The 27,732-nt window shown below is 43.7% G+C and overlaps 1 protein-coding gene across 2 annotated transcripts; it reads right to left on the reverse strand.

The window, feature by feature from the left end:
* Positions 1–1,350: 1,350 nt before the first annotated feature.
* YBX3 (Y-box binding protein 3) lies at positions 1,351–27,732 on the reverse strand. 2 transcript variants are annotated; one of them, XM_023256777.2, is made up of 10 exons: positions 27,241–27,732; positions 23,218–23,281; positions 22,140–22,173; positions 19,574–19,663; positions 17,901–18,023; positions 12,769–12,972; positions 6,629–6,726; positions 4,625–4,796; positions 3,822–3,921; positions 1,351–1,915 (listed from the first exon to the last, which is right to left on the reverse strand). In XM_023256777.2, exons 1-9 carry the CDS (start codon positions 27,503–27,505, stop codon positions 3,856–3,858), a joined length of 1,116 nt encoding a protein of 371 aa, XP_023112545.1. In that variant the 5' UTR covers positions 27,506–27,732; the 3' UTR covers positions 1,351–1,915; positions 3,822–3,855. The 2 variants fall into 2 exon arrangements, with proteins under 2 accessions (XP_023112545.1, XP_023112546.1); XM_023256778.2 differs by lacking the exon at positions 12,769–12,972 and having other exon boundaries at positions 27,241–27,729.

Consider the following 27,732-nt stretch of genomic DNA (forward strand, 5'->3'; position numbering starts at 1 on the left):
GGAAAGGTATAAAACAGCACCAGCTGGGCAGTAAACTTACCCATAGGGTTTTAAAAAGACATTACCTAATGGTTGTTGTTAGAGTAAAAACGATGCCTTCCCCCCTTCCCTGAATTTGCATCAGTTTGCCAATCACACAAACACACAAATCGGAAAGAGATTTAAAAAAAAAAAAAAAACAATACTACCTGATTGCCTTGAGGGAATCAGAACTTGGGATAATGTTTTTCCATAAAATACTTTCTTATACCTTTGAATATTGTCATTTTGTGTCTATTACCAACTTTTTTTTTTTTTTTTTAACTTGCAAGGCAATCCAAGGTTCTTGAACTATCCACTTCCCCTTACTTGCCATTTCTGAAACAGGCCAAAGTATGCTCCCTCCCTGCGGTCTTTATATCTGCTCTCTGCCTGGATTCTTCTCCCTAGATATTCAAATGGTTACTGCTCTCCTACCTCACGAAACCATTTTCATATTCTCTCATTATTTAGAGACCTCCCCATTTAAAATAAAGGTGCCTCCGGCAATTACGCCAATCCTTATCCCTTTCTGGTGTTTTTTTCTTCTGAAAGACCTACAAACATACAACACAGCAGCTGGGTGTTGAAAACCTCGGGCTGGGAGTTCAAGGTTAGAACTACCCATTCCTTCATTTATATAAAGAAAACTGTTAACCTAAATGCCATCAGGTGACCTCAATGAAGATTACTCAAGAGACAGAGTACCAAACAAAGCACGCCTACTGCCAAACCCCAACGTGAACTTGTTCATTCCCGGCTGTACATTCGAGGAGGAATCTCACGATCTCAAGCTCATTTGCCTACATTTACCAAATGGCACTAACGCACCTTTCCATTTGGCGGAGTTTACTATTACATGAGTCAAGTCGGGGGTGAAAGGGCGGGCCTATGCCGGCCCACTCCATCTTGTTCTGTGTTCTTCACCTAGACCACGCCTCCTCCCCTTGAGTAACCTCCCGCTCACCCGTTCAAAACTTCCTGATCAAAACACGTTCAAAACTTCCTGATCAAAACACACCGGTCGACCTGCGTAACAGGACTCCGACCCTTCCCCAGCCAATCGGCTGAGGCCACAGCTGTTACCTCACCAAGTGCCCCTAGGCCCCAATAAAACCTTTGTGCTTTTGAAACTCGCTCTCTCTCCCCAGGATCTCACCGCTGCGTCGGTGCAGGTAGGGGATTGAGCTCAAGCTAGCTCGAATAAAGGCTCTTTTGCTTTTGCATCAGATTCGGCTCCCTAGTGGTCTTTGGGGATCATGAATTCTGAGCATAACAGGGGGAAGACAAAACATATGCCAAGACAGGAAAACGTACTCCAATTATACATCATTTCCTTTCAAGGGTAAAAATTTTATTTTTGAGGAACTCCATACTGCACATTTTTAGCAAGTCACGTAAGAAAGCAAAAAGGTTATCCTCCCCTCATCCTAGAAATAAATAAGAAGGGCATAAAATTTCTTTTTAAATCATGACACTTGGAAGTTTAGCACCAGCATCCAAAATGAACAAAAAAGGGGAAAAAAAGCATTTACTATATATTTCAGATTTCTTTGGTTGGGGTTCTCCCCATGTGGTATTAATATTTCTTCTTTCAATTTATATTACCAAAACAGTAAAAACCAGGAAAAAAAATATAAACCTAGTGGTTGCTGAAACTGGGGAGGTTGCTCTCTCGTCTTGTGTGCAGGCATTCCCGGATCTCAGCTGGCTAGGAAACTTGGCTGACATTTTCCTTTCATAGTTGTCTGTTTCATAAAGAATAGTAAACGTTCTAATGTCCACATCTTGGTCATGACTCTTCCACGTTATTGCTTGCATGTCTCTTTGGTGTTGGTAAGGTCACGGTCTGCTCTGTGCTTTCTTTTTCGAATGGTCATTAATTTCCTTAGGTCACCTGGAAAAAATATGAAACCAAACTCAGAGTGACAAAATGACCAAGAGCTTAAGAATAAAAAGGCAAAAAGTATGCTTTTCGTGTAATTCAGGAGACAGTATTTCAGAAGGTCTACACATAATCCATTCTCGCATCTACAGATCTGTAACCCTACACATTTAATACAACATTTGTGTAAACCTGAACATTCAGTACATAGTAAAAATTTTATAGAATTATATGAAAGCGGGTGTCTGAGGGGCTCAATTGGTTAGGCATCTGACTCTTGACTCCGGCTCAGGTCATGATGTCACAGTTTCATGAGACTGAGCCCCGAATCAGGCTAACAGCGCAGAGCCTGCTTGGGATTCTCTCTCTCTCTCACCCTCTCTCTCCACCCCTCCCCTGCTCATGTGCACTCTCTCTCTCTCCAACATTTCTTTTAAAATTATATAAAAGAAAATTACCATCAGGACGCCTTTTCAAATAAATGGTACTAAGGCATCCATAATTCTTCATAATTATTTTGGTGGTTGCACAATATCTCCTAACGTGAACAAACCCAACACTGAGCCACTTCCCAACGTTAGACAAGTTATAAATAATACAAATATTTGTTGCCCTGTACTTTGGATTATTACCTTAGAAACAATACCCAGAAATAACGTTACTAAGTAGAAGGTTATAGCCAAATGACTGATACATAATTCTAAGTCAGTTAATGCAAGCAAATTTAAATAGGGAGTTTATTTCTATGATACTGTCCACACAACCTAGAGATAAAACTGAATATTCCCAGCACAGCAAATGTCTACCTGATGGAAGGCTGTGAGTTTTACAGCCTCTTTTAACTAAAAGCGTATTTTTTTATTTAATGCAAAGGACAACAACCAAAAAATATTCAAAAATTTAAGCCCCAGGAGTTAGTAGGTGAAAAACCCAGAAAGAAAACAACTATGGCTTATAAATTCCTTTAGGAGTGGCTCTACAATTGGGTCAGTCTAGTTCTATTTCTACCTCTATACTGAAAGTTTCCAAGATCTTTACCAAGAAAACAGAAACGCAGGAAACATCAATAAAGACAAGCTAACCTTTACGGGGAGGTTATGCTTCACCACGCTCTGATTAAGCACCTTACACATGTTATCTCACTAAATCTTTGCAACAACACTTGGTGAGTAAGTCTAGTTGGTATCCCTGTTTTACCAGCAGCAGACATTGCTGGGGCAGAGAATAAACAAACTGCTCAGTATCACCCAGCAAATGAGTCGTGGCTCCCACACTGAGTACATAAACCTCTTGGCTCTCGCTCATTATACTGCACGGCCTCAAAATCAATTATGTTAGTTATCAAAGGGAGAAGGGAAGGAAAAAAATACTCTAGTTTATTCTGTAGATCAGTCTCCTGTTCAAACTGGCCACTAGGTGTCACAAAAGTAAAACTTTCAAAAGTTAAGAGATATTAATATTAAAAATTATGTCTATAGAGAAAAAAAATGACCATCAATAACTGTCAAATGCTTATGCCCCCCAAAACCTAGCAAAGTAAGGTCAAATCCCATATTTAACCACTAAAACTGCTCTTTCTCCGGAGTCCTAAAGGAGATGACGGCTGATCCAGATGAACCACAGAACTGGCTCAGACTGAAATCAACAATACTTAAAATATCAGGGGCGCCTGGGTGACTCAGTGGGTTAAGCGTCCGACTCACGTCATTAAGCTCAGGTCATGATCTCATGGCTCGTGAGTTCGAGGCCCGTGCCAGGCTCTGTGCCGACAGCTCAGAGCCCGGAGCCTGCTTTGGATTCTGTGTCTGCCTCTTTCTCTCCCCTTCTCTCGCTCATGCGGATTCTCTCTCTCAAAAATGAATAAACATTAAAAAAAAAAAAAAAATCAACTCAAGGCCCGGGCTGCCCGAGCTCTTACCTGCTGATGGTGAAGGTGCCTGGGGAGCCTGGTGTTACTCGGCACTGCTCTGCTCGGTGGCTGGAGCGGGGTTCTCAGATGGCGCTTCGCCTGCCTTGGTCTAAGTAAGACACGAAACAAAACCACAGTCCGGAAATTAATTGACCCGGATGACAATGGAAAGTTCAAGACTAAAAGGTCTCAAAAGTTGGGATCTTCCTGCTTACGAAGATAAATCACTCTGCAAAAGTAACTATTCTTAAGTGGGAGTCAAAATTTAGTATCAGAGAAGAACGGCCAATAAATGGCAACTAAACACCACCACTCTCCGCAACAAAGTCTCTGATACACAATTGCTTTTAATACTTGCTTAGAGAGAGCTTCCTCTCTGTAAATGCTGTCCTACGTTCGGAGAGCCTTCAACATTTTAATTCTGAATCTCCATTAGTATGTATAATCCTTTCAGAGAATGATAACTAGTTGAACTCAAATGTTTGTTTATATTATGTACAGGGCATTCTTTCTCCATAATATATAGATGCATAGATCTTAACTAAAATATTAAAAATATTATATTATCCTTCATATACAGATTATATAATAGAACACCTATAAATGCTACATACATATTACCTCAATATATAAATAGTAGACAGTTATATGATTTGTAAATATAAATACATATGTAATATAATGATAACATAAAATGTTATATGATTGCCAGTTGGCAGGTTATCAAACCACACTTAGGATGGAATACTAAATAAAGTTTGACGTGATTAAGGATGATGTGGCAACATCCCCTTCCGGCTGGTTGGATTTACCTCTTTGCCATCTTGTGAAGGAGCATTAGGAGGACGGGGGCGACGCCTGTAGTTGTATGGGCGCCGGTATCCACGGCGAACAGATGGCTGGTTTGAACCATTGGCCGCTTGTTGGTTCTCTTTATCTTCAGCCTCTCCAACAGCTGGGGCAGGTCGGGGGCGAGGAGGGCCTCTAGAGCAGAGAATGCAAAAGAAAAGAGAACAGTGCAACAGGACAGGGGGCCGCAAGAATAATCTTTACTTTTGAAGGTTAAGAAGTCAAGTGATCGGTATTTATTGCTAGAATACACAGGCTTGGGGCGCCTGGGTGGCTCAGTCGGTTAAGCCTCCCTATTTTGGCTCAGGTCATGATCTCACGGTTCGTGGGTTCGAGCCCCATGTCAGGTTCTGTGCTGACGGCTCAGAGCCTGGAGCCTGCTTCGGATTCTGTGTCTCCCTCTCTCTCTGCCCCTCCCCCGCGCACACTTTTTCTTTCAAAAATAAACATTAAACAAACAAAAGAAAAAGAATTATACACAGGCTACTGCAGCAAATGGAGCAGAGATTTTGTGGAAAAAAGCCTATTTTTCCACCATTTTCCCTCTTCATCTGAATACCTATTTGTAGTGAATAAACACACTCTGGACACATATCATGGTCCTGCCAGGCACTTGACAGGCACAGATAGTAAAATTATAAAAGAAGAGTGGCTCCTGGTACCTGCCCTCCATGAACTGAGTTTAGTGGAGCCTGGAGGGATTAAACACGGAAGGAACTCTAACATTACTTCGTGCCAGAGTCTGTGCTGGTATGTTTTTGGGTTAAACATTTAATTTCAATGCTAATTCTGTGCATTGGATTTCTAGTGAGAAAAATCAAGAGGTGTTGAGAGGTTAAGTATTTGGATGGACCGTAGAGAAACGCTGCTTTTTACAGGTCGAAAAAAGTCAAGTGTAACTTTCCCAAGATCACACAGCCAGGGATCGACCGGGATGGAACCACTGTCTCCTTTCTGTTTTTGTTAAGGCACTTCTGTGAAACCTCGTATCTTGGAAGTTCTTAGTATTTAATCGTTAAGAGTCATTATGTCTACAACTGGAATGAATCCTGTGAGGAAAAGGACACAGCCTGGCACAAACCCTTTCCCAAAATAATATATTCTCCTTTCAATAAACCCATGTTGCCAAACCTCCAGGCGGTATAAATATCGATCAGGAGTGAAGGTCTACTTTCTTCACTTACATCAAGGACCGGGAAAAGGAACAGGAAGGCTTATGATACAAAGAGCTTTAAAAGGTTCCGAGGGAGTCGAGCTCAATTCAGTTTTCTCAAGGCATGAAGCACAAAAACCCACTCCTTCACTAATATGAATACCATTGGTGGTGTAGTAACAGTATCTAATATTTACTGAGGGCTTACTATATATATACCAGGTACCGTTAGCTTAGATTCGTTAATACTTTTAAAAACTGTAAAATATTCCTTAATGTCCATTTTTATAGACCTGGTAAGTAAGTCTTAAGAGTCCAGGAACCTCCCAAAGGAGACACAGCTACTAACTTCAAGGTGGGAACATACACACAATTTGATCTGTAGCCTGACTTAACCCCCAGACTGCCTTGGTGATGGGACTATTCAGTACCCCACACGCTGGCTGGCACTCACTTCCTCCTTTCTCTGGCACGGCCACTGAACAACGACCCATCAATTGATTTTCTGTTTGTTTCATTCAATAGAACAAAAAAATTAATATTCATCTATATACCATATCACAGCGAACCCATACAAACCAATGGTTTTGCACAAGAATACCAAAATATTTTGTTAAATAGGGGGGACATGTCCCATGGCCGTTGGAAAACACACTGCAGAGTCCCTCTAATCCTTAGACCTCCAGTCGAAGCAGCCACTTCTTCCAATGGATCTTCCAATAATAGATCCATACAACAGGCCCCCAACAGTCTCATCCATTATGCTGTCTCTCTCAAGTCCTTCAACTGGCTGTTAGGGAGCAATGTCACATACCTCCGGTACCTTGGGCGGTAAGTTGGGTTTCGATGAACAGGTCCCTGAAGTTGTGTTCCCTCTGGGACTCCCTCCTTCATCTCTCCAATTTCACCAGCCTACAAGAAGGCAGTCAGAGCCAAAAGTCAATGTCATACGACCAGACAGAAGAGACACAGAGCACACAGTTGCATTCAGATTTTTTTTTAAATTTTTTTTAATGTTTCCTTATTTTTGAGAGAGACAGAGCGTGAGTGGGGGAGGGGCAGAGGATGAGGGAGGCACAGAATCCGAAGCAGGCTCCAGGCTCTGAGCTGTCAGCGCAGAGCCCGACGCAGGGCTCAAACCCACGAACCACGAGACCATGACCTGAGCCAAAGTCGGACACTTAGACGACTGAACCATCCAGGTGCCCCATCAGATTTTTTTTTTAAGTAAAAAGTAAAATGCTTCATAATAAAGCTGAGAACCCTCAACTTTAACAGTGAACTGTTCAATGATTTAGATCTTTGTGAATGATAGGAAAGAAAAACTTACTTCTACTACAACAGTATTTTGTGTGTCACAGAGCTCTTAGTCTTATTTGATAATACTAATTTAAACACTTTGAAATGTTTCATTCATCTCTTACCATGAAAAAAAAGAAAAAAGGACCCATTATTATAAAAGAAAAGAGAATGAGGGGCCCCTGGGTGGCTCAGTCAGTTAAGCGTCTGACTTCGGCTCAGGTCATGATCTCGCAGTTTGTGGGTTCGAGCCCCGCATCAGGCTCTGTGCTGACGTCTCAGAGCCTGGAGCTGCTTCGGATTCTGTGTCTCGCTCTCTCTCTCTGCCCCTCCCCTGCTCATGCTCTGTCTCTCTGTCTCAAAAATAAATACAACATTAAAAAAAGGGGGGGGGGGCACCTAGGTGGCTCAGTCGGCTGGGGGTCCGACCTCGGCTCAGGTCATGGTCTCATGGTTCGTGGGTTCGAGCCCTGCGTCGCGCTCTGTGATGACAGCTCAGAGCCTGGAGCCTGCTTTGGATTCTGTGTCTCCCTCTCTCTCTGACCCTCTCCTGTTCGTGCTCTGTCTCTCTCTGTCTCAAAAATAAATAAACGTTAAAAAAAAAAAAAATTTTTTTTAAATAAAAAAAAAGAAAGAAAGAGAATGATATGCTACATTTGAGCAATGAGAATCTCTTCCCCTTTCAAACTCAGATCCACTAATTCTATGAACAGGGTATCCCTTCGACCATTAATGGTTTCTACATTTAAACGTTTTCCCACACCTCTTAACACCTTCGCTTCTGACTGCTTCCTTCCATCTCTTTGCATTCAATTATAGTCTTTTAAAAAATAAAATCATACTTCCTTGATGATAAACTTCTTTCAAACTGGGAGTACAAAATTTATTTACTGTGGAACTTCCAAAGGAAAAAAACAACTAAAAACAAACAAGAAAACCCACCAGACATCTCCAAAATTCTTTATAACACAGCCACATCTTAACCTTTTTTTCTCAACACTAACATCCTTTACTTCTCCATGTTACACCAGGAAAAGAAAAGCCATCGGCAAAGGATTTCCACATTCTTTCACTCTCAAATCTGCCCACCTACGTGTTGGGTGTCATTTTCTTGTCTCTCCTAACCCTGGGTAAGTGGTCTATGCTCATATCCAAAGCCAACCCCTCTCTCACCTCCTAGAACACTTAAACTCTCTATCCCTCCTCCCCTTCACTGTATTCTTTTCCCCCCTTCTCTACTCCATCATTTCCATCCAGGCGCATAAACATGCTGAAAGGGCACCCATCTTCTGCAATTCTTACAATATAATCACAAACTTACAAAACAGTTGGAAGTACAAGATCTAATCCTCAGGCCCGGTTCAAGTATCACCAGTTGTCCCAGTAATGTCCCTGATGGCCAAGACCCATTCAGAACCATGCCTTGAATTTAGCTCTTTGCCTGAAACAGTTCTTCGACATTCCCTTGGCTTTCGTGACCTTGACGCTGTTAAAAATTAGAGGCCAGTTATTTTATACGCTATCCTTCAGTTTGGGGGTTGTTTGGTGTTTCCTCATGATTTAGCTCCTGTGTATCTGGCAGGGAAGCCATAAAAGTCACACCGCACCCTTCGCGTTGGGCGGCAGATGGTTTCAATTTGTGCCGTTACTGACAACGTTCAAGTTCAGAAGTGGTTAAGGTAGTATCTGGCAAGCCTACTCTGCTGTACGTTTACTCTTCTCCTCTTTGTAATTAGTGAGGATTTGGAGCAGTACGTTCAAAGTGTGTAAATGTTTCATTCCTCATCAAGTTCTCAATATATCCGTTTATGTATTTATATCTGCATAGACTCATGGTTTTCTATTTTATTCAATGAGTTATAATCTGTTACTATCATTACTGGCCAATGGGAACCCTTTCAAACTGGCTCCTGTCCCTCTGACATGTCTCCAACATTCTTTGAGTACTTTCTTGCGTTTTGGCACAACAAGATGTTCCGGGCTCATATTGTACTTTCTCTGGCCCAGCTCTGAAATCAGCCACTTCTCCAAGAGAGCTTCTTTTTATTGGAGAATGGTATTTAGAAACAAAACACTGGAGGACAGGTATGCTCAATGTTATTAAGGAGTCACTGATTTCAGGCCATTTCTGGAGACAGAAATAAGGAACACACGTATACAAATACATATATGTACACACACAGCATGAGTTCCACATATATAAACGTGGGTATATGTGTGTGCACGTAGAGCATACTTGATCTGTCCACCTATAATGGCTTTCACAAAGTTGTTGGTGAAGAGAGGGCTTGGGAGGCCAGGAGAGAACTCACTGCATCTCAAAATCAAACGAAAACAAAAACCCTGCTCTGACCCCATAGCCTCCTCCCAGCTACTGCCCCATTTGAGTTCCTTTACAGACAGACGAAAGGAAAACCACCACCACTAACTAACCACCACAGAAACCTCCTCAAAGGAGAATAGGAGACCTCTTCTCCCTCTCTTGAACTCATGCTAATCAGACTTTTGCCCTTACCGGACCACTAACTCCCAAGTTACCAACAACAGGAATCCACTCGCAGTCTAACTCCCTCCTCTCCTCCTCAGTATTTGACACGGCATCTCCTTCTGGAAATACGTTCTCCCTATCTGCTCCTTCTCATCATCCCACACTCTTCATCTTCCTCATCTTGGAGGAAGCTGGTGTGCCCAGGACTCAGTCCTAGGATCAGTGTTCCACCTACACCCACTTTGGAGTTCATCCCATCCTGCGCCAGACCTTTCAAACTCGCACCTGGTCCCGTCTGCCCTCCTCAGGCTCCCTTCGGCCTCTGTCCCTGCCCTTCCCTCGGCCATTCGTGACTTCTCCCAGGACCTAAAAGACTCGCTCCCTCGCTTCATGTAGGTCTCTTCTCAAACATGAGCCCAAAGACTTCGTAGCCACCTTATCTAAAATTACACCTTCCTAACCCGAGCCGCATATTCCCTCTTGGCTGCGTTTTATTTTTCTGCCTACTTACTTCACATCTCCACTCGGAGGTAAAATTTAACGTGGGGGGAGGGGGGGTGGGGGGGCAGAGGGGGAGGGAAGATCTCCAGATGGTTTTCACCTTTCCCCTAAACCCAATCTTTATTGTTTTCCCGTATTTACTTAAATCAAAAACCACAGGGGTATCTTTTACACCTCACACCACACATTCACTCCATCATCAGATGCCGTCACGTCTAGGTTTAAAATATTGCCAGAATGTGACCACTGAGCACAGCCCCACTGCTAGTACTCTCATCCACGGCAGGACCATCTCCGCACAAGGGATTATAGCAGCCGGTCTCTCCCACGTCCACTGCTGCCTCCTGTGGTCTAGCTTCCATAAATAGTCCGATGGGATCCTAAATATGTGTCTTCCCTGTTGAGATCCCTTCACTGGCTTCTCATCACATTTGGAGTAGGTCAGCAGTCCTTAATCAGTCTACCAGAGATGCTCTATCTGCTCTAAGACATCGCCCTAATCTCATGTCCTACCCCCCTCGGCCTCGCCCACACTGTCACCACAGGAGCCTCCCTTTAGTTCTCTGAACAGGCCAAGCTGCTGCTTCCTCAGGAACCTTGATCCACAAAAAGCAGACAGGAAAAGCAATTAGCATGTGTGAAGGGCTAGAGTTTACTAGAACCGTGGAACGGGAAGAGCATTAGCAGAGGCTGAGTTTGAATCCAGTTCTACAACTTTCTGCCGCAGGACCTTAGGTACAAGTTGCCCATTTTTTAGAATAGGCAAATCTCTTCATTTGTGACAACACCAACAAAAATACGGAAACCACTGCCAATTTCATAAAGCTACGGGGAAGACTGAACGAGAACGGATTTCAAACGTCTGCCACTTCGTCAGTGCCAAATAATTCATGCTCCCTTTTCTCTATCATACAGTTCTTTTCTCGGAGACGGCAAAATGTTGCTATTAGTTCAGTAACCGATTCGACTTAATTTCCAAGCGGAAATTAAATTCAAATTAAGCTAGATGGGTATTATCTTTGAAAAACCAGAAGTCGTGTGGTCACTGATGTATCATGCTATATCATGTCCTTTGTACAGAAGGGAAATTCTATTGGTCTGTATATTATCATTTTTTTTTCCCCTGTTGTGTCAGTTTCGGTTTTTATACAGTAAAAAATGTTTCCAAAGACTTTTCTATTTGACCTCAATATTTAACATCCTAGAGATCTCACTATACTTTTAAACCATTAGCCTAGCTATTATGGAAGAGAGTTTTAGGGATTTTCATTTGATGCTCTTGATTGCCTTAAGCAGACTTCTTTAGTGTCTGAACATCCAAGCATGGGATGTATTAGAAAGATTCTAAAAATACTGAAGGAATCTAAGGACAGCTTTTATTTCATATATGGAATGGGTAAGATAGTCAGCTCAAGTTAAAACAACTCCATGTGATTATCAGAATAAGCACATGTTTTTCAAAACTAGTTTTCAACCCGCTTCTGCAAACGATGTTCTACATAGCACTGAAGAATCCCTTTGCTCTGAACCTTCAATTCCTAAGGTAAAATATACTTTATTTTAAACCACATAGAAAAGAATCGTGTTCTCAAAAAAAGATACGTGTGGATGTGCAAAATACTAAGAAAGATTATTTCAGGAAAGTACTACTAATGCCCTAAAAATAAATGTGTATTACAATCTCCCTGACTCTTCCTGTTCTCATTTCCTAGAAGCCCAGAGTGCTGCCCTAAAGAAACCTACTATGCCCCATGTACCCAGTCTCTCCATATATGCAAGTCTACTCGTTATTTTTAGCACATTCGTCAGGGACAGCTGTTAAAGAGTAGAAGAGAAATAACAAGAAGCAATGTAGAAAGAACATAGTCATGCATGATGGGATAAGAGATGGGTAGCAAAGAACAGACTGAACATAATGTTCAGTCAAAACACTTCGTGGAAAAACAGAAAACAAAAACCAAGGACACTAAGAGGAAAAAGTTATAGCTAGTGGTAACAAAAAATCCAGTCCTATGCCAAGTTTTCCAAGTTTCTTGGGGAACTGCAGAGTTGTTACAATGTTTATCGATTATAGGTCAGGTTCACAATAGCTCTGTCAGTATTTTTCAGCAAAAAAGGAGAGTAATAACTCATCAACAATCCCCATCTACAACAGCTTTTCTTACTAACACCATCTCATGCAAACTAAAAACTCTAGATTTCCTCTATCCTAAGACACCGAGCTAAATATCTTCGCCTTTGATTTAATCACCATGACCCCATGGAAGAGGCACGTTATTGTGCCCGTTCAATGGATGAGAATTAACTCAGTTTTTGCAAAAGCTCACAGACTCAAGTTGGCAGAGACAAGATTCAAATCCAAGTCTGCTGACTTCAGAGTTCAAAGTCTTAAAACGCACAACCACCTGTCTCTCTACTTTAAACTGTCCCGTGTTCCCCAGGGTGCCCAATTACGGGCATGGCTCCTGTGGTTGTGCTTTTGAAAACGTCACTAGAATGGCTGCTCCGAAAGAGCAGACTAAAGGCCTCGCCTCACAGCTTTTGGAGCATCAGGAAGCCACAAGCAAGGTCTGATTTCCGGCGGCTGGTGTTGGAGGAGGAGGAGGAGGAAGAGGAAGGACGGAGGGGTGAGGACGGCTGAAGAAAAGTCCCAGGTGCAATTTTACCTGCATTCTGTTGGGATGGGGAAAGACCCGTGAGCGACGGTCAAAGGTCTGTCCCACGTGGTAAGGCGGGAACCGCCTCCGGTACTGAGGGCGATACTGGGGGCGGCGCAGCTGACTCCGGGCCCCAGAGAACTGCCCGTCAGTGGCAGGGGGGTCAAATCCTTCACTGCTGCCGCTCCCTTCCTCCTCCTCCTCCCCAGCGTACTAGCAAGCAAAGAAACAGAGATTCAGAAGAAGTTTCAGCAAGGACAGAACCAAAGAATACTGCTCAGGATGAATATCACCAAAGGAAAAACAAAATCTCCCCCAAAGGGAATAATCCCCTCTATTATACGGACAAAATGCATTTAACCCAGGTTATCGTGTGATTACCTGGGATAAACTACATTAAGATTAAAGTAGATCTGGGCAGATAAAATATTAAGAAGCAGAAAAGCAAAAGCAATCAATCTATAATGAATTGACGAGTCATCTCATTAGAATTGGTGAATAACGGTGGGGCTGGGGAGGGTGTCTGGGTGGCTCGGTTGAGCGCCCTGCTCCTGACTTTGGCTCAGGTCACGATCCCAGAGTCCTGAGATTGAGCCCCACGTAAGTCTCTGTGCTGAGTGTGGAGCCTGCCTCACGTTCTCCCTCCCTTCCTCCCTCCCCCTCTGGTCTCTCTCTCCCTCTGTTCCTCTCCCCCACGCATGCTCTCACTCTCTCTCTCTCAAAAAAAGAATTGGTGAATCATCAGTTGAACAACCAAAGAAAACATGTACAAGGTTGTTAACAGTTTAATAGCTCCCGCTAATGTGTGTCTCCCAACATCTGCCATCCAATGGGGCAGAGTCAGGGCAAAGCAAGAAAAAAAACATTGTGTGGTGTTAACAGTTTTGTCCTAAGAGTCCCACCTTCCTAGAGCCGTTCTCAAAGTGTGGCTGGGGTCTCCAAAAACCTTTCTGAGGCAGGGGGCGGGTACCCAGTTCAAACGATTCTCATAATGGTGCAAGGATACTATGTGCCCTTTCCACTCTTATTCTCTCATGGGTATATGGAGGCTCCAAACAGCGACAGGGACACAGAGCCTCTTAGCTGACTGAATGCAGGAGATACGAAAGCCCAGCTGGCTTCTATTAAACCTAGTAGAGATCTGCAAAAATATGAAGCAACACCACTCTTCTCACTCAATTTAAAAACCTAGTTTTCAGGGGCGCCTAGGTGGCTCCGTCGGTTAAGTGTCTGACTTGAGCCACAGGTCACGATCTCACGATCCGTGGGTTTGAGCCCTGCATTGGGCTGTGCTGCTTGGGATCCTCTGTCCCTCTCTCTGCCCCTCCCCTGCTCTCTTTCTCTCAGAAATAAACGTTAAAAATATCAAAAAATAAATAAAAATAAAAGCCTAGTTTTCATTAAAAATGTTATTTATATTTATGTGTAATGAGCTTATTTACAATCAATTAAATATCTTTAAAAATTTTTTTTTAACGTTTATTTATTTTTGAGACAGAGAGAGACAGAGCATGAACAGGGGAGGGTCAGAGAGAGGGGAGACACAGAATCTGAAACAGGCACCAGGCTCTGAGCTGTCAGCACAGAGCCCAACACGGGGCTCGAACTCACGGACCACGAGATCATGACCTGAGCGGAGGTCGGCCGCTTAACCGACTGAGCCACCCAGGCGCCCGAGATATCTTTTAAATGTCTGCTCTAAATGCTAACAGATATAAACACACATAAAACCTCTGAGATCATCGATAATAATTAAACATATAAATGGGTCCAAAAACCAGTAAGTTTGAGAACCACCGACTTACAGCATGATTTTCTTTTATAGGCTTTGGAATAAAGTTTTAATGGCACTTTTATAGTGGTAAGTAATAGATACAGGCAGTTTCAAAATATAGGCCTTATTAACAAAGGAAACTACCAACCCCACATTTTTTCCTATATTTAAGCTACTATATATCACATACTAATATTTTATATAAAAACATAAATAGCCAAACATCCCTCAAAGAATTTATTTCAAATCTTACACTAAAGGATATAGATATGCGAATACAAAAGGCAGTCAAGGGAAGTAATTATAGTTTTCAAAAATGAATAAATTAAAAACTAATAAAATAATGACCCATTTCTTTTGGGGGTGAGGGTATTTAAGATTTAGAACACTCCAGAATCAGCCACACGGGCAACTAAATTCCCAAAAGGTGAAAGTTTCAGCTATCGCCTCCAGTAATTTCAGAAAAATACAGCCATTGTATACTTCATAAAACCTGTACCAGCTACAATCTACAACTACGTAACACATATTAGCATAAAAAAGTAAAAAATAAACATTAGCATAGAAATCATACACCAAAATAGTAAGTGTGAGACTGCATTATTCTTCTTTTTAGGCTATTCTATACCTTTTTGAGTTTTATACAGCCAAATCTTTCATTAAGTATCTTTCCAAATAGGAATAATGGCACCACCCTTGCCAAACATGCTCTTGAGAGATAGTCAATAAGCTGTCAGGATGTCAGGACATCCCAATAAAAAAAAACAAACAAACAAAAAAAAAAAAACAAAAAACACCTTCATTTACACGTACTTTCAGAATTTTGAAAGTTTTCTTTCTAAGTATCTTTCACACGCAGGACTTTGCAATTTCCAGCTGAGGAGGAAAGTCTTTAAGGAAAAACTGCTAACGTTTTTCTACTACTTTTACTTCTGAATTCACGTAATAATCAAAATCCAGTTGCCCCTTGAACAACGAGAAGGTTAGGGGCACCAACGCTGTCAAAAACCCATGTGTTCGAACTCCCCCAAAACCTAACAACTAAAAGCCTGCTGTTTCCTGGAAGCCTACTGACAACATACAGTCAATTAACACCTATTTGGTATGTTATGTGTATGATACACTGTATTCTTACAGCAAACTAAGCCACAGAAAAGACAATGTTATTCAGACAATCATAAGGAAAATACATTTATTATATTCATGTACTGTATTTACCAAAAAACACCTGCTGCCAGTGGACCCACACAATTCAAACACGTGTTATTCAAGGGTCGACTGCCATCACAACCAGAGTTCTGTGAATCTGATGAACTTGGAAAAGTTAACATGCTATATAATAAATGCTACAGTAGCTCATTCCTACTCGCCACCTCCGGCACAGGTTTTTATTAATTAACAATCAAACAGGAGGGGCGCCTGGGTGGCTCAGTCGGTTAAGCGTCCGACTTCGGCTCAGGTCACGATCTCGCAGTCTGTGGGTTCGAGCCCCGCGTCAGGCTCTGTGCTGACAGCTCGGAGCCTGGAGCCTGTTTCGGATTCTGTGTCTCCCTCTTTCTCTGACCCTCCCTGTTCATGCTCTCTCTGTCTCAAAAATAAATAAATGTTAAAAAAAAAACAAAAAACAATCAAACAGGATAAGGGGGGCACCTAGATGGCTCATCGGTTAAGCGTTCAACTCCGTTCAGGTCATGATCCCAGGGTCGTGGGATCCAGCCCCACCTTGGACTCCTCACGTTGGACTCTTCACTGAGTGTGGAGCCTGCCTAAGATTTTCTCTCCCTCTGCCCCGTCCCCATGCATGTGTGTGCTCTCTCAAAAATAAACTTAAAAAAAAAAAATCAGTAAGATAAGCAAAACACAGGTATGAAAAATACAAAACTAGATGAGGGGATGGGAAGATGGGTGAAATAGGTGATGGGGATGAAGGAGGGCACTTGTCACAATGAGCACAGGGTGATGTATGCATCTGTTGGATTACTAGATGATACACCTGAAACATGTTAATGTAACACCTGTGTTAACTAACGGAAATCAAAATAGAAACTTAAAAAGAATAAAAATAAAATAGCAGTAAAAGAAAAAAAGAAAAAAAAAAAGAAAAATACAGAAAGAAAAATAAGAGGTCATCAGGTAGCTGATAAAAAACCAATCTGGAGGGCGGCGGGGGGGGGGGGGGGGGGGGGGGCGCCTGGGTGGCTCAGTCGGTTAAACATCCTGACTCTTGATTTCAGCTCACATCATGATCTCACAATTCATGAGATCGAGCCCCGGGGTAAGGTTCTTCCCTGACAGGATGGAGCCTGCTTGGGATTTCTGTCTCCCTCTCTCTCTGCCCCTCCCCGACTCATTTGCATGTGTGCGCACTCTCTCTATCTCTCAAAAGTAAATAAACATTAAAAAAAATCAACTTAGGCAGGGTGTGAAGATGACAGAATGAAGAGGGAAAGCATTAAAGTAAGTGGAAAGATATAAATCTATCAAAGCATAATAATCATTCTCATTTTGCAGACTTTCTTTTCTGGTGACGTTTTTCAAAAGGTTTCCTCAGATGATACGCAAAGTCACAGTCTAGGGCTCACAAAGCATCTCGAGTCTTATTCTGTAAGTGCCAATCCCAAGTACTAATTCTAGAAACCTCAAAAAATGACTCAAATTTAACAGGCTCCTCATGACCACAAATGAATGGGATTCTTTTTGGGTGCCCTGAGCGTGCTTCAAACTGAGCCTTCTAAGTAAGCTCCAGACAGACCCGGTTGAAAACCCTTTCGCCTGGATTGTTACCAATCTAGAGAACTAAACATCTGGCGTATCACTTACTGCTTCTTTACTTTAAAATAATGGGAAAATGCTACGCTGAATAAACCAGCTACTTAATTGAGGTAAATTAATACTTCTGCGGTCAGTGCTGGGTTTTTTGCCTATTCCTGAGCTATCCCCCATTCTCCTTGCCAACCAAACACTTCTTTTCTTAGAGGTCAACAGTGCTGGTGCCAAGAGATGAACCGCTTTGGGCCAATCATGGAAATCCCGTTCCCCTTTGCCAGTGAATGCCACATGACCAGGTTCTGGCCAGATAAAAGAGCCAAATAAAGAGAAAGCCCTTTTGACGACCCTGGCACAGCCTATCTTAATTAAGCCCTCCCTCTTAAAAGATAGTTGTCTGTTACTTGCAGCCAAATACGTACAACTTCTGAATGGCAAGTTTCCAAAGAGACCCGTGGCTGTGGATGAATTCTGGGCACTACAAATTTCCCTTCCCAAACCAAATCATTCTGTGCCTCCGGGAGGAGATACATTTATCTGCTGCAGGTATGTATACTTCATTTTACACGTGAGAACTCTTTCGGGCACTGAGACAACATACATTACGGGGAGGCCCACGGCGTCTGCCATAGTAGCCTCGTCGGTAACGGCGCCGATCAGCAGCGTAACGGCTCCCTTCCACGGGAACGCCATCCGGTCCAGTCACATTGGCTGCTTCTGCACCCTGAGAAAGAAGACAAACACAGACGGCCTCGGCCTCAAAATCAAAAGAAGCTAACTCAACTAACCCCTTTCACCCCTGCCCCCCATAAAAAACCAGCCTGGGACAGTCAGAATGTTAAAGCTGGCAGAACGTACCCACAATTCCTACCGTGATCTCAAATACACACCCAAGTCTTAATAAGATCAGCAAGGTGCTTGGTGTCCTGATTATAAATGTAGTTTCTTTGCTCACACAACCTAAACTCTCCCTTCTTGTTTGGTTATGCTAACTTCAAAAACGGTATGTACCTCTTTAAAGAACACACACCGGTAAATGTAATGCGACTGTGAAAGAAGTAATGCTAGACCAGGAAGAATATTTCTCCATGGGAAAAAAATGAGATGTTATCTTCCTAGAACAACGCTGAAACCTAGATTATTCTAAGAGGCACTAAGAGAACAGCTCTTCATGGGCTCGAGTGGCTCTGTCCAGCACTGAGCTATTGAGAGGGAAACTTCTCCCATCTCCGCAGCAACAGAAGAGTCCTGGATTGAGTAAGACATCGTTTCCACAAATGTGGTGCCGCTCTAGACCGTCTTAGTATCCTTCAAACACACTCAGCGTTCTTATTCTCTTACGGACAAAGAGATAAAATAATGCTTCAAAAACATAAAAAAAAAAAAAAATCAGACAAAAGAGATTCAAAAGAATATATTTCACATTCAACATCTATCTGTAAAACCTCAAGTTCTGAAAACATATGAAGGTGAAATTAACCTGGCAATACAAAATTTTAAGAGTTGGATGGGATAACAGAGATCATTACAGGTCAGCATTTGCTGGTGGATGATTTGAAACTCCCGGTTTGCAACACAGCTGAGGGATCACATTAGTAAAGAAATCATTTAAGTTTCTGCATTAAATAAATGTGGAGCCGGGGTGGCTCAGTCGGTTAAGCATCCGACTCTTGATTTTGGCTCAGGTCATGATCTCTTTCTGCACTTTCATCGTGGAGCCTGCTTGGGATATTCCCTCCGTCTCTCCCCCCACCCCCCACCCCGCCCCACTCGTGCTCTTTCAAAATAAATAAACAAACTTAAAAAAAGATATCTTTTTCCCCAAAGCAACTTTTATCTACTTGTAATATTATAAGTGTTATGGGGCACCTGGCTGGCTCAGTCTGTGGAGCATCTGACTCTTGATCTCAGGGTCATGAGTTGGAGCCCCATGTTGGGTGCAGGGATTAAAAAAATACTACAAAATTTTAATCTACACTGGAATATACATTTGGTACCGAAATAAAATACGTCCTTTAACTTGTGAAAAATTAGCTTCTCCCTCTATAACTAAATAGGGCTCTTCATCATTTATCAAGTGAGAAATTACAACCTCCTTTTATAATCAATCAAAGAACATTTATAGCGGTATTCAGTAATCAAAAATTTTCTACTTAAAAGTCACTTCTGTCAAAAATCCAAAATAAGGTTGATTCATAAGGGGCTGAGAGACCACTCACTATGCAAGAAAACCGTGTGCTAGCACACTTCGATACCCAGACACGATCATCTCACCTTCTCCCCCTCAACCACATCAAACTCTACAGTTTCTCCATCTCCTACACTGCGCAGGTACTTCCGTGGGTTGTTCTTCTTGATGGCAGTCTGTCAAGAGAACAGAAAATTCTAAATGAAGAGTATGTCAATATTGGCCACAGATTTCATCTCGCAAGTTTACTGCATACGTTATTACTTTTTGAAATTACTCTTCCACTCACCTGGATCTTCAAAACAGTAATAAAAAACAAAACAAAACAGAACAAAAACACGGCAAAACTATGTTCCGCGTTTTCTTAATTTGTGGTATCCTTTGAAATTCATCTTGGTAGGTGGATTCAATGGGATGTGCAGTTAGTACCCACCTCCGTTACAGCCTGATCATGAAATTGGAAATATTAGTTCCCTCAAGCTATTAGGCATCTAAGATTTAGACTGTACCTCTATGGGTGAGGGGAAAGGGGGGATGCCTTCATGAAGTCCTGCTTAACACACATATATTTTTTATTTTATTTATTTTTCTTTTTAGGTGGAGAAACTATCTACAGACAAGAGAATCTCAAAAAGAATTTTAAAAGGAGCGAAGGAGAGGAGGGATGACGAAGACTAGAGAAAAGGAATTTTAAAATGCCAGGGGGGATAAATACACCTGATGGAACACACAAAATTACCTCAGGAATGAAACATTACTGATAATCATAATCTGGCCTCTTCTCCCCCTTCCTCCATTTTATGGAGAAGGAAAACAATGAAGCTGGTAAGGGATTTTGCTGAAGACATAAAGGTACAGCCTGTGGGGGGGGGGGGGGGTAGGCAGGGTGGGTAGGGAGAATCCATATCCCTGCACTGTATCCATATGATATTTATCCAATACTTTCCCCATCACACCATTCGTATCTCACTCATCCCTACACATTCTGTGATAATACATTAAAAGTTTAATGGAGATGCTCTGCTGCATGAAACACCTGCACCTCAGTATCGGCGTATGAAAAGGCCTCCCCTTTTCGGTCAGTGGCGGGGAGAATAATTCCTGCAAAGAATTTCCATTTCTTTAGCTGGTATCTCTAAATAGTTAAAGGGGCTCTGAGTTTCTATGGAACTAGGTCAACCTTATTTTATAAAGCGATTAGGCATGTGTAATCCAGCCCTTCCCTTACTCTGAGTGGGAGGGAGGAGGGAAAAAAAGGAGCCAATGCCACAGAGACCTCACCCACGGAGGAAGAAAGGCGGCTCAGGGCAGGATATCGGCGCGCAGTTAGCACATTCAGCCATTCCAAAAACAGCCCCTCCCTGCCGGCTCGTTCCCTTTTTCCTGTTCAACGGGGCAGGCCTCAACACATGGAGGTGACTCACCACGCAACCTCATGGGGGCTGGAATCAGGTCATAGACTCGCAGGCTAATGATGCTGGCCACCAGGACACAAACTTGTGAGGTCCCTATAATGTAGCTGTCAAACACAGACTGCTTAACCCCAAAGGTCTACCTATTAACCTCTAGGTATGAGAAGCAACACTTTCTTTCAGTCTGTTTTAACTTTAAAGGTCACTGGGTCTCAACAACAACAACAACAACAAATCTCAAATTATCTAGGCACAACTGAAATACATCCAGTCAAGCAGAAACGTAAACAGCAGAAACCACAATAGAGAGCTTAATCTTAGATAGTACTCTCCCCAGTCACCACTCCCACCCCAATGCGCCCACAACCCAAAACAGAAGGAAACAAAACCAAAGAAAACCAGATGCTGCTTCACAGAGCCCTGCAGGTAGGCACTGGTCTTAGTACCTGACTCTGTATTTTCCTGTTACACACTAAGCTCCCCACAGACTTGAGACAATTGGCTGGAAATTAAATAAATATACAAAAAGAACAACGAGGGCAGGCATCTCTTCTTTTAACCTGTATTGTAAAACAAGTCCAGGCTGCAGAATGAAATAAAGAGCATCCTAGGCCAGGAATGTAAAGAAAGACGAAGACATCAGTAGCCAAGAAGCCCATGGTCCCCATATTTTACCCATCTCCTACATCTCCGAATCCAAAGGGAGGTGGACCTTTTGACCCGGACATGTGCTAACCATGCCTCATTTTTACAGGAGTGAGGATTATCCTGGGCATTGGGGAGTTTCTCATGTCCCGGCCACACACACCCTAACCATCTGCTTTGCTGCGCTATTTACTTCAAGTCAGAGCCACTCGGGGAGAAGAGCTTTAACCAACACCCACCCAGGCAAAAGCCACATCAGTTCCAGCCAAACACGGAAGGGGAACCACAAAATCAGGAAAATAAGATGGTAACACGGGAACAGAGTTCTGCTAAGGAGTCAAAGGCTTTAAAGATTAGCAACTGGTCTGAGTATTACTTCGCTCGACTGCAAAAATAAAAGGCTAAAATGATGGGACAGAAGAGTTTATCTGCCGATCTTAAAATGTGCAAGTGTGCTCTCTTGCCAGAATAAAACCATGCAAAGCGTTTAGAGTGGAATGATGGTTTACAGGACCTCATCTTGGAAAAGGACACGAGCAGATCACAGACACCCGTCTCTTCACACAGCAAATGTAGCATTTATTATCCCTCTTACCTGATGTACAAACACATCTTCTTTGGTGTCATTTCTGTTGGAAGACAAAAAGTTCACAAATGAAAGTACTAGATATGGGGAAAAACTTAAAAGGACAGATGTTTTATGAGTTTAGATCCCAAGACCTCAAAAAAGGCAACATACATCTTTGTTTCTCCTCAACTTAACAAAGAAGCCCAGAATCGGTCCCTGGTAAAAACTTCCAAACCTGCAAGATCCCCATCATACTCCTCCATATTACCACAGTGCTTAGATCCAAGTGTACAGAATCTACAGAGAAACATCCCTTCCCTCTCATCGCCTCCTAAATCACGTGGAATGTAATCAGAGCCCGAGATTTCCTTCCCAGTAAAAAGCAAAGCAAGACAGTAAAAGGACAGGGCACAGCTGTGAACTAGGCTCTCCTTACACTGAAACCTAAAACAGCACCCTCCCCACCACCCTGCCCTAACTCACCCCACCCCCCCACCAAATCAGATAAGGAAGAAATTAAGGAATCTTTAAAGGGGGGGGGGGGGCAAAGCGAATGACTGTATCACGTAAAAACATCACCAGACTGCCAACAGTCCACAGCTGCGTTCTCCTTCCTATAGGGTTAGAAGCTACCGTCGTTTAAAGAAAACACTATACTTTCTACGCAGGACTTGGGCCAGACCTGGGTTACAGATCTAGCTCAATTACTCACTAGTTGTGTGACCCTGGGAAAGTTGCTTAACCAGTCTAAGACTCCATTTCTCCATCTGTGAAATTACAGATAGGGTCTCAATCGTCCTAAGGCCCTTCCCATGTCTCTTTTATCTCCCTCACCTTCAATTTTCTTTTAATGACTGGATGTTTAAAAACATGTCATTTATCCATACTCTGGAAGTGTATTTTAATTAATATTTAATAACCACTAGCTTAGAAAGGAGAATGGTCACAGTGCTTACAAATCTTAATACTCCAGCCATCAACTGAAAACAAAATGAACAAAAAAACTTACATAAGCCATTTAAAAAGTCTGGTCAAGGATCTATAAACTGCTGGTGCCACAAAGCAAGCATGCATTTAAAACATGTACGGAGATACAAGCACGTACCGATTTATGAATCCATATCCATTTCTGACGTTGAACCATTTAACAGTGCCAAGGACTTTGGTGGCTAAAATAAGATTAAGCAGATAAATTAGTATCTGACCTACAAAGAGATAAAGCTCATATCGCTAAGGTCTTGATAGCATTATATAAAGCCTAAACATACCCGAGGAAACCATTAAAGGCTTAATTCTAAAATATATTAGGAAAAGAAAATGCAGCAAGGGAAGACACCATAGGAAAATGCTTTCCAGAAGCCTACAGCTTTCTTCCTCGTTAAACGTTTCAGTACAGTCATAAGGAGTGGTCGGAAAGTCTATACATTTCTGCAATAACTCAAATTGAAAGACATCACGGAAAAAACAAACAACGTTCTTTACGATTAAAGTTTTCGCATGGAAAAGTTCTGCCGGTGCCAAAGAAGGGTCTAATGAAATGAGAATGTAGACAGACGAACAAGGTCAAGTACCAATGACCCTAACACATCACTTTTGCACTTTGAGATTAGGCAAACTTTAGTAAGTGAAATAGTAGCTCCCTGTTACTAGCTAATCTACAAAGACGTAAAGTAGCTTGTCCAGCCGCCAGATGGGGGCCTATCAGAGGAGTCAAGAGTAATAATAGAACTGATGCTGTCTCAACCCGTTCTGTACTCACCACCCCAAGACAGGAGGTAACAGGCCTTTCCAAACCATAGTGATGAATTTGGGCTTCTGTTTCATTGTTTACCCTGCTCCCTGCAGCTGGGGAGAGTCAAACTAACTCATCCTTTTTTTGGGTGTTTTGGGTTTTGTTTTTGCTTTTACAAAATCTCCCTCTTTAACTTGAATGTCTCTGCTTTCCATCGCTGAGTAGGGCCCTTTCTGTACCATGCCAGACTTCAACAGAATTGAAGAGAAGGTATCTAAATGAACAGGATGGTCCTAGAACTTGCACTTTGTACATTCATATTTATGTCAGCCGTCGAGTATGATTTGAGAAGACTCCTTTGAATCACTTGTGGATGTCAAATTCAGAACCTCTAGGAAATGCCTATGTCTAAATTCAGGAAATGCATAAAGCGATTATCAAGACTCAATGAAACAGGAAATCTGACAATACAGTACCTAACAAAAAAAAAAAAAACAAAACAAAACACTTAGAAGGGAATGAAAGCAACAGCATTAACTGTTACTAGGGCTGCTTCTCTATGACATACAAACTTTATAACTTCCAAGGGTAAACAATGAGGATTCAGTTTTCAAATTTAAGACTAAACTAGTAATTAGGACTCGTTTTGTTGTGGACAGAGCCAGTTCTGGGTTTCGCTATATTGATATGCTTAAGGAAGTATTTTAGCTCCCTTTGTAAAGAGAAAAAAAAAAAAAAAAGGAAAAAAAAAAAACCCCAGCTCTATCTATGCCTCCAAAGTCATTCAGAGCCCATCACTGACTGAGCAATCTCCAGCTCTAATTCCAAGTGAGGAAGATCTTTCCAACGAAGAGACTGAACCTTTGGAATGTTCGGTTTTAAACCATTTAATTAGAAATTAGAAGGTCAAGGAAGAAAGAAAAAAAAAATTGTTTTAGATCTAAATGTACACAGAGGAGCCCATTTTTGATAAACCATAGGCTTTTATGTCACACTTTTAAGTTATTTCAAGTGATAGAGTTTTTGTGCCTCCTGTCATTTGCCCCAAAATTAATGACCTAGGACAATATAAAGACAGGAACTCTTTTAAAGGAATAATCTTGATTAGAAAGGCAATACTAACAGAACAGCAAAAAAAAGATGAAAAATGGTTTTCAAGTCTAACTTCAAACCAGGCTGAAGGCTATTTTGACTCCTCAGTGCAGGTTTTTAAATTTTCCTAATTCCACCAACACTCCCAACAATTTCACAGGGTCAAACACATTCATGCACACTTCTTGCTTTAAAACCATACCCTCACGTCACATACACAAGGGGGAAGGGGGGACAGAGGAAGACCATATGGCTTCCATAATGTTTATTAGGAGGAAAGTTTTCTTCCACCCGGGGAAACCACTTTCTCCGGCCTATGGCTATCCACTGAGGCTAAGGACTGTTTGTAGGAACTCAAATGAAGACTCCAAAACCAAAATTCCATTTCAGTCAGCACTGTGCCTGGCACATTTTAGGCACCCCTGTGTTTGCCTGGCAGAGGGAAGGAGATGGCAGGACACTCTGGGCAGGGACAGCCAGTGTTGAAATGTCATGTAGAAGGCCATCCTTCATTTTAAGAGTTGGGAGTTACAGCAGAAAGATACAAGACCTCCAGACTCATCACCTGGGATGCGGGAGAGGCTTAATAGCAGTTGGTGGTTAAGAGAATTAATTTCTCTGTTCCTTTCATCTTTCAAGATGCCTGCTTTAGTTTAAAATCCAGCAGTTCAGTTGAGATCCAGAAGGGTACAAGGATCAAGGGAAAACCTGCAAAAGTTCCTGTCCACAAAATAAGTTACCGTTAAGAGTGTATCTTAACTCTGCTTTGGAAAGCGGGAGGCTGTCTCACTCTGCACAGAAGTGCTCCCAGAAACATTTGTTGGAAACAATAATCAGAATACTGACTAGACTGAAGTACCCCTTTAGTCCAGCAAAATAAGAGCAAGTTGTGTTTTGTTTTTTTTTTAATTACTATTATTTATTTTTTCTGAGAGCGCGCGCGCGCGTGCGCGCGCGTGCGCGCAGGGGAGGGGCAGAGAGAGAGGGAGAGAGAAAGAATTCCAAGCAGGTTCCAGGCTGTCAGTGAGAGGAGGGCAAGTTTCTCTCTTAACCTACACAGGTTAGTGTTAGCATGCCGCTCCCCAGCAACTGAGAAAAAGCCCCGGAAAAAAAAAAAAAAAAAACAAGGAAACCGGCCTCTCAAGGTAGGGAACATGGAACTGTTGTATTACACGCTCTTCACATTATTCGCTTTTCTTCCCACGAAATTGGGCAGGCAAGGCTCAGACAGATCAAATCCGCCCCGCCCCAAACACTGGAAATGTCTCTGAAGCATCCGACACCATCTCTTAACCTTCCTGTTTAAAAGAGCGACTGACATAGACACGCACCCTTTGGAGGGTTTCTTCACCACCCACCTGCTTCATAAACCCGCTTAAGGCCTCACAGGGCGTTCCAGAAGGGCTGAAAACGCTGAAGCAAGACGACGAAGCCAACAAGGACCACAGAAAACCATTCGAAGGCTCTGCCCGCACAAACCTGAACGAGACCTCTTCCCACCTGCTCTGCTAAGTTACAAGTCCCAAGATAAGGGTGTTCTGAACAAACGTCATACCCACGCTATCGACCAAGTTTTTTCAGCTGCTGCACCGAGCGCGTTCCCACAGTCCGGGAAGGAGAATACGCGTGAGCGATTGGTGAGCGCAGCAGTGGGCACGGGGAGGGAGGAGGACGTGGGACCGAGACCCAAGTTTCCCGGAGAGGATTGCAACACCCCTTCGCCGGCATGTGGCCGACAGAAGCATGGCGTCTTTCCCGTGCCCATGTGGGAAGGGCGTCAGGGACAGACACCTGAGCCTTCTCAGCAAGAAGCCTTTCCACCTTGCCCTGCCCGTCCTCCGGCCCCCACTTCCCCCGCCCCCCCCCCGGGGGAAATCCTCCCCTCACCCCCGATCCCCAGCGAGGGCTCCACGGTGCCCGTCCCACGTGTCTGTCCCTCCCCTCCATCCACGGCCATCCCTGCCCTGCCTCCTCGCTCCCAGACCGCCGCTCCTTTCCTCTTTGGACCGAGGTAGCCCCCCCACCACGGGAAGGTGCCACAGTGCCTGCGCCTAAGGTAACAAAAGTCAAGACCCCAGCTCGCCGGCCCGGGACCGGGAGGGGCGCGCACCGGGCTGGGAGGAGCGCAGGGCGGCGCGCGCGCACCCGGGAGCCCCACAGGGCGGGCGGGCTGCGGCCCCGGGCGCTGGGGACCCCCTGCTGTCACTCCGGCACCCCCGGTGGGAAACGCGGCGGGCGCTGCCCGCACGTGCCCGGCCGCCCGCCCCACTCGGAGCGGTCCCCACCCTCCGGGGCCTGACTCACCGAGAACTTTTTTCTCCGCGTCTTCACTGCCGGCGGGGGCTGAAGAGGCGGGGGCCGCGGTGCCCGTGGCTGCGGGGGCCGCGTCCCCACCGGGGTTTCCTGCGACGAGGGCGGCGGGCGCCGGGGCCGCGGCCTGGGGCGCGCCGCTGCCCACCGGGCTCTTGGGCGCGGGGTCCTGGGGGGCCGCGGCGGCCGCCTCCGCCGGAGCCTGCGGGAGGGTGGTGCTGGTGGAGGTGGTGGTGGTGGCCTCGCCCGCCTCGCTCATGCCGCCTCCTCTGCTCTCACTCGGGCACCTCGGTGGCGGTTGGTCGGCGGTTGGCGCGGCTGGAGGTCGCGGCGGCCGGGGCTCGCTCTCTGGGAGGCCGGTGGCGGCTCTCGCGGCGCAGGCGGCGGCGGCCGAGGTGGGGGTCTCGCGGCGGAGGCGGCTCGAGCTCTCGGGCTGCGCGCTCGCTCTTGGGCTCCTCGCTCGATCTTACTGCCCCAAAAATGGCC

This window comes from Felis catus, chromosome B4 (assembly GCF_018350175.1).
Source record: "Felis catus isolate Fca126 chromosome B4, F.catus_Fca126_mat1.0, whole genome shotgun sequence".
Classification (NCBI taxonomy): Eukaryota; Metazoa; Chordata; class Mammalia; order Carnivora; family Felidae; genus Felis; species Felis catus.

Bases quoted from the DNA above. Each gene is read 5' to 3' on its own strand.
- YBX3 (XM_023256777.2), bottom strand. From the start codon at position 27,505: ATGAGCGAGGCGGGCGAGGCCACCACCACCACCTCCACCAGCACCACC. The intron at 23,282-27,240 runs GTGAGTCAGGCC...ATCTTATTTTAG, and splicing joins CGCGGAGAAAAAAGTTCTCG to CCACCAAAGTCCTTGGCACT. The intron at 18,024-19,573 runs GTGAGATGATCG...CTTCTTTCTCAG, and splicing joins ATGTGGTTGAGGGGGAGAAG to GGTGCAGAAGCAGCCAATGT.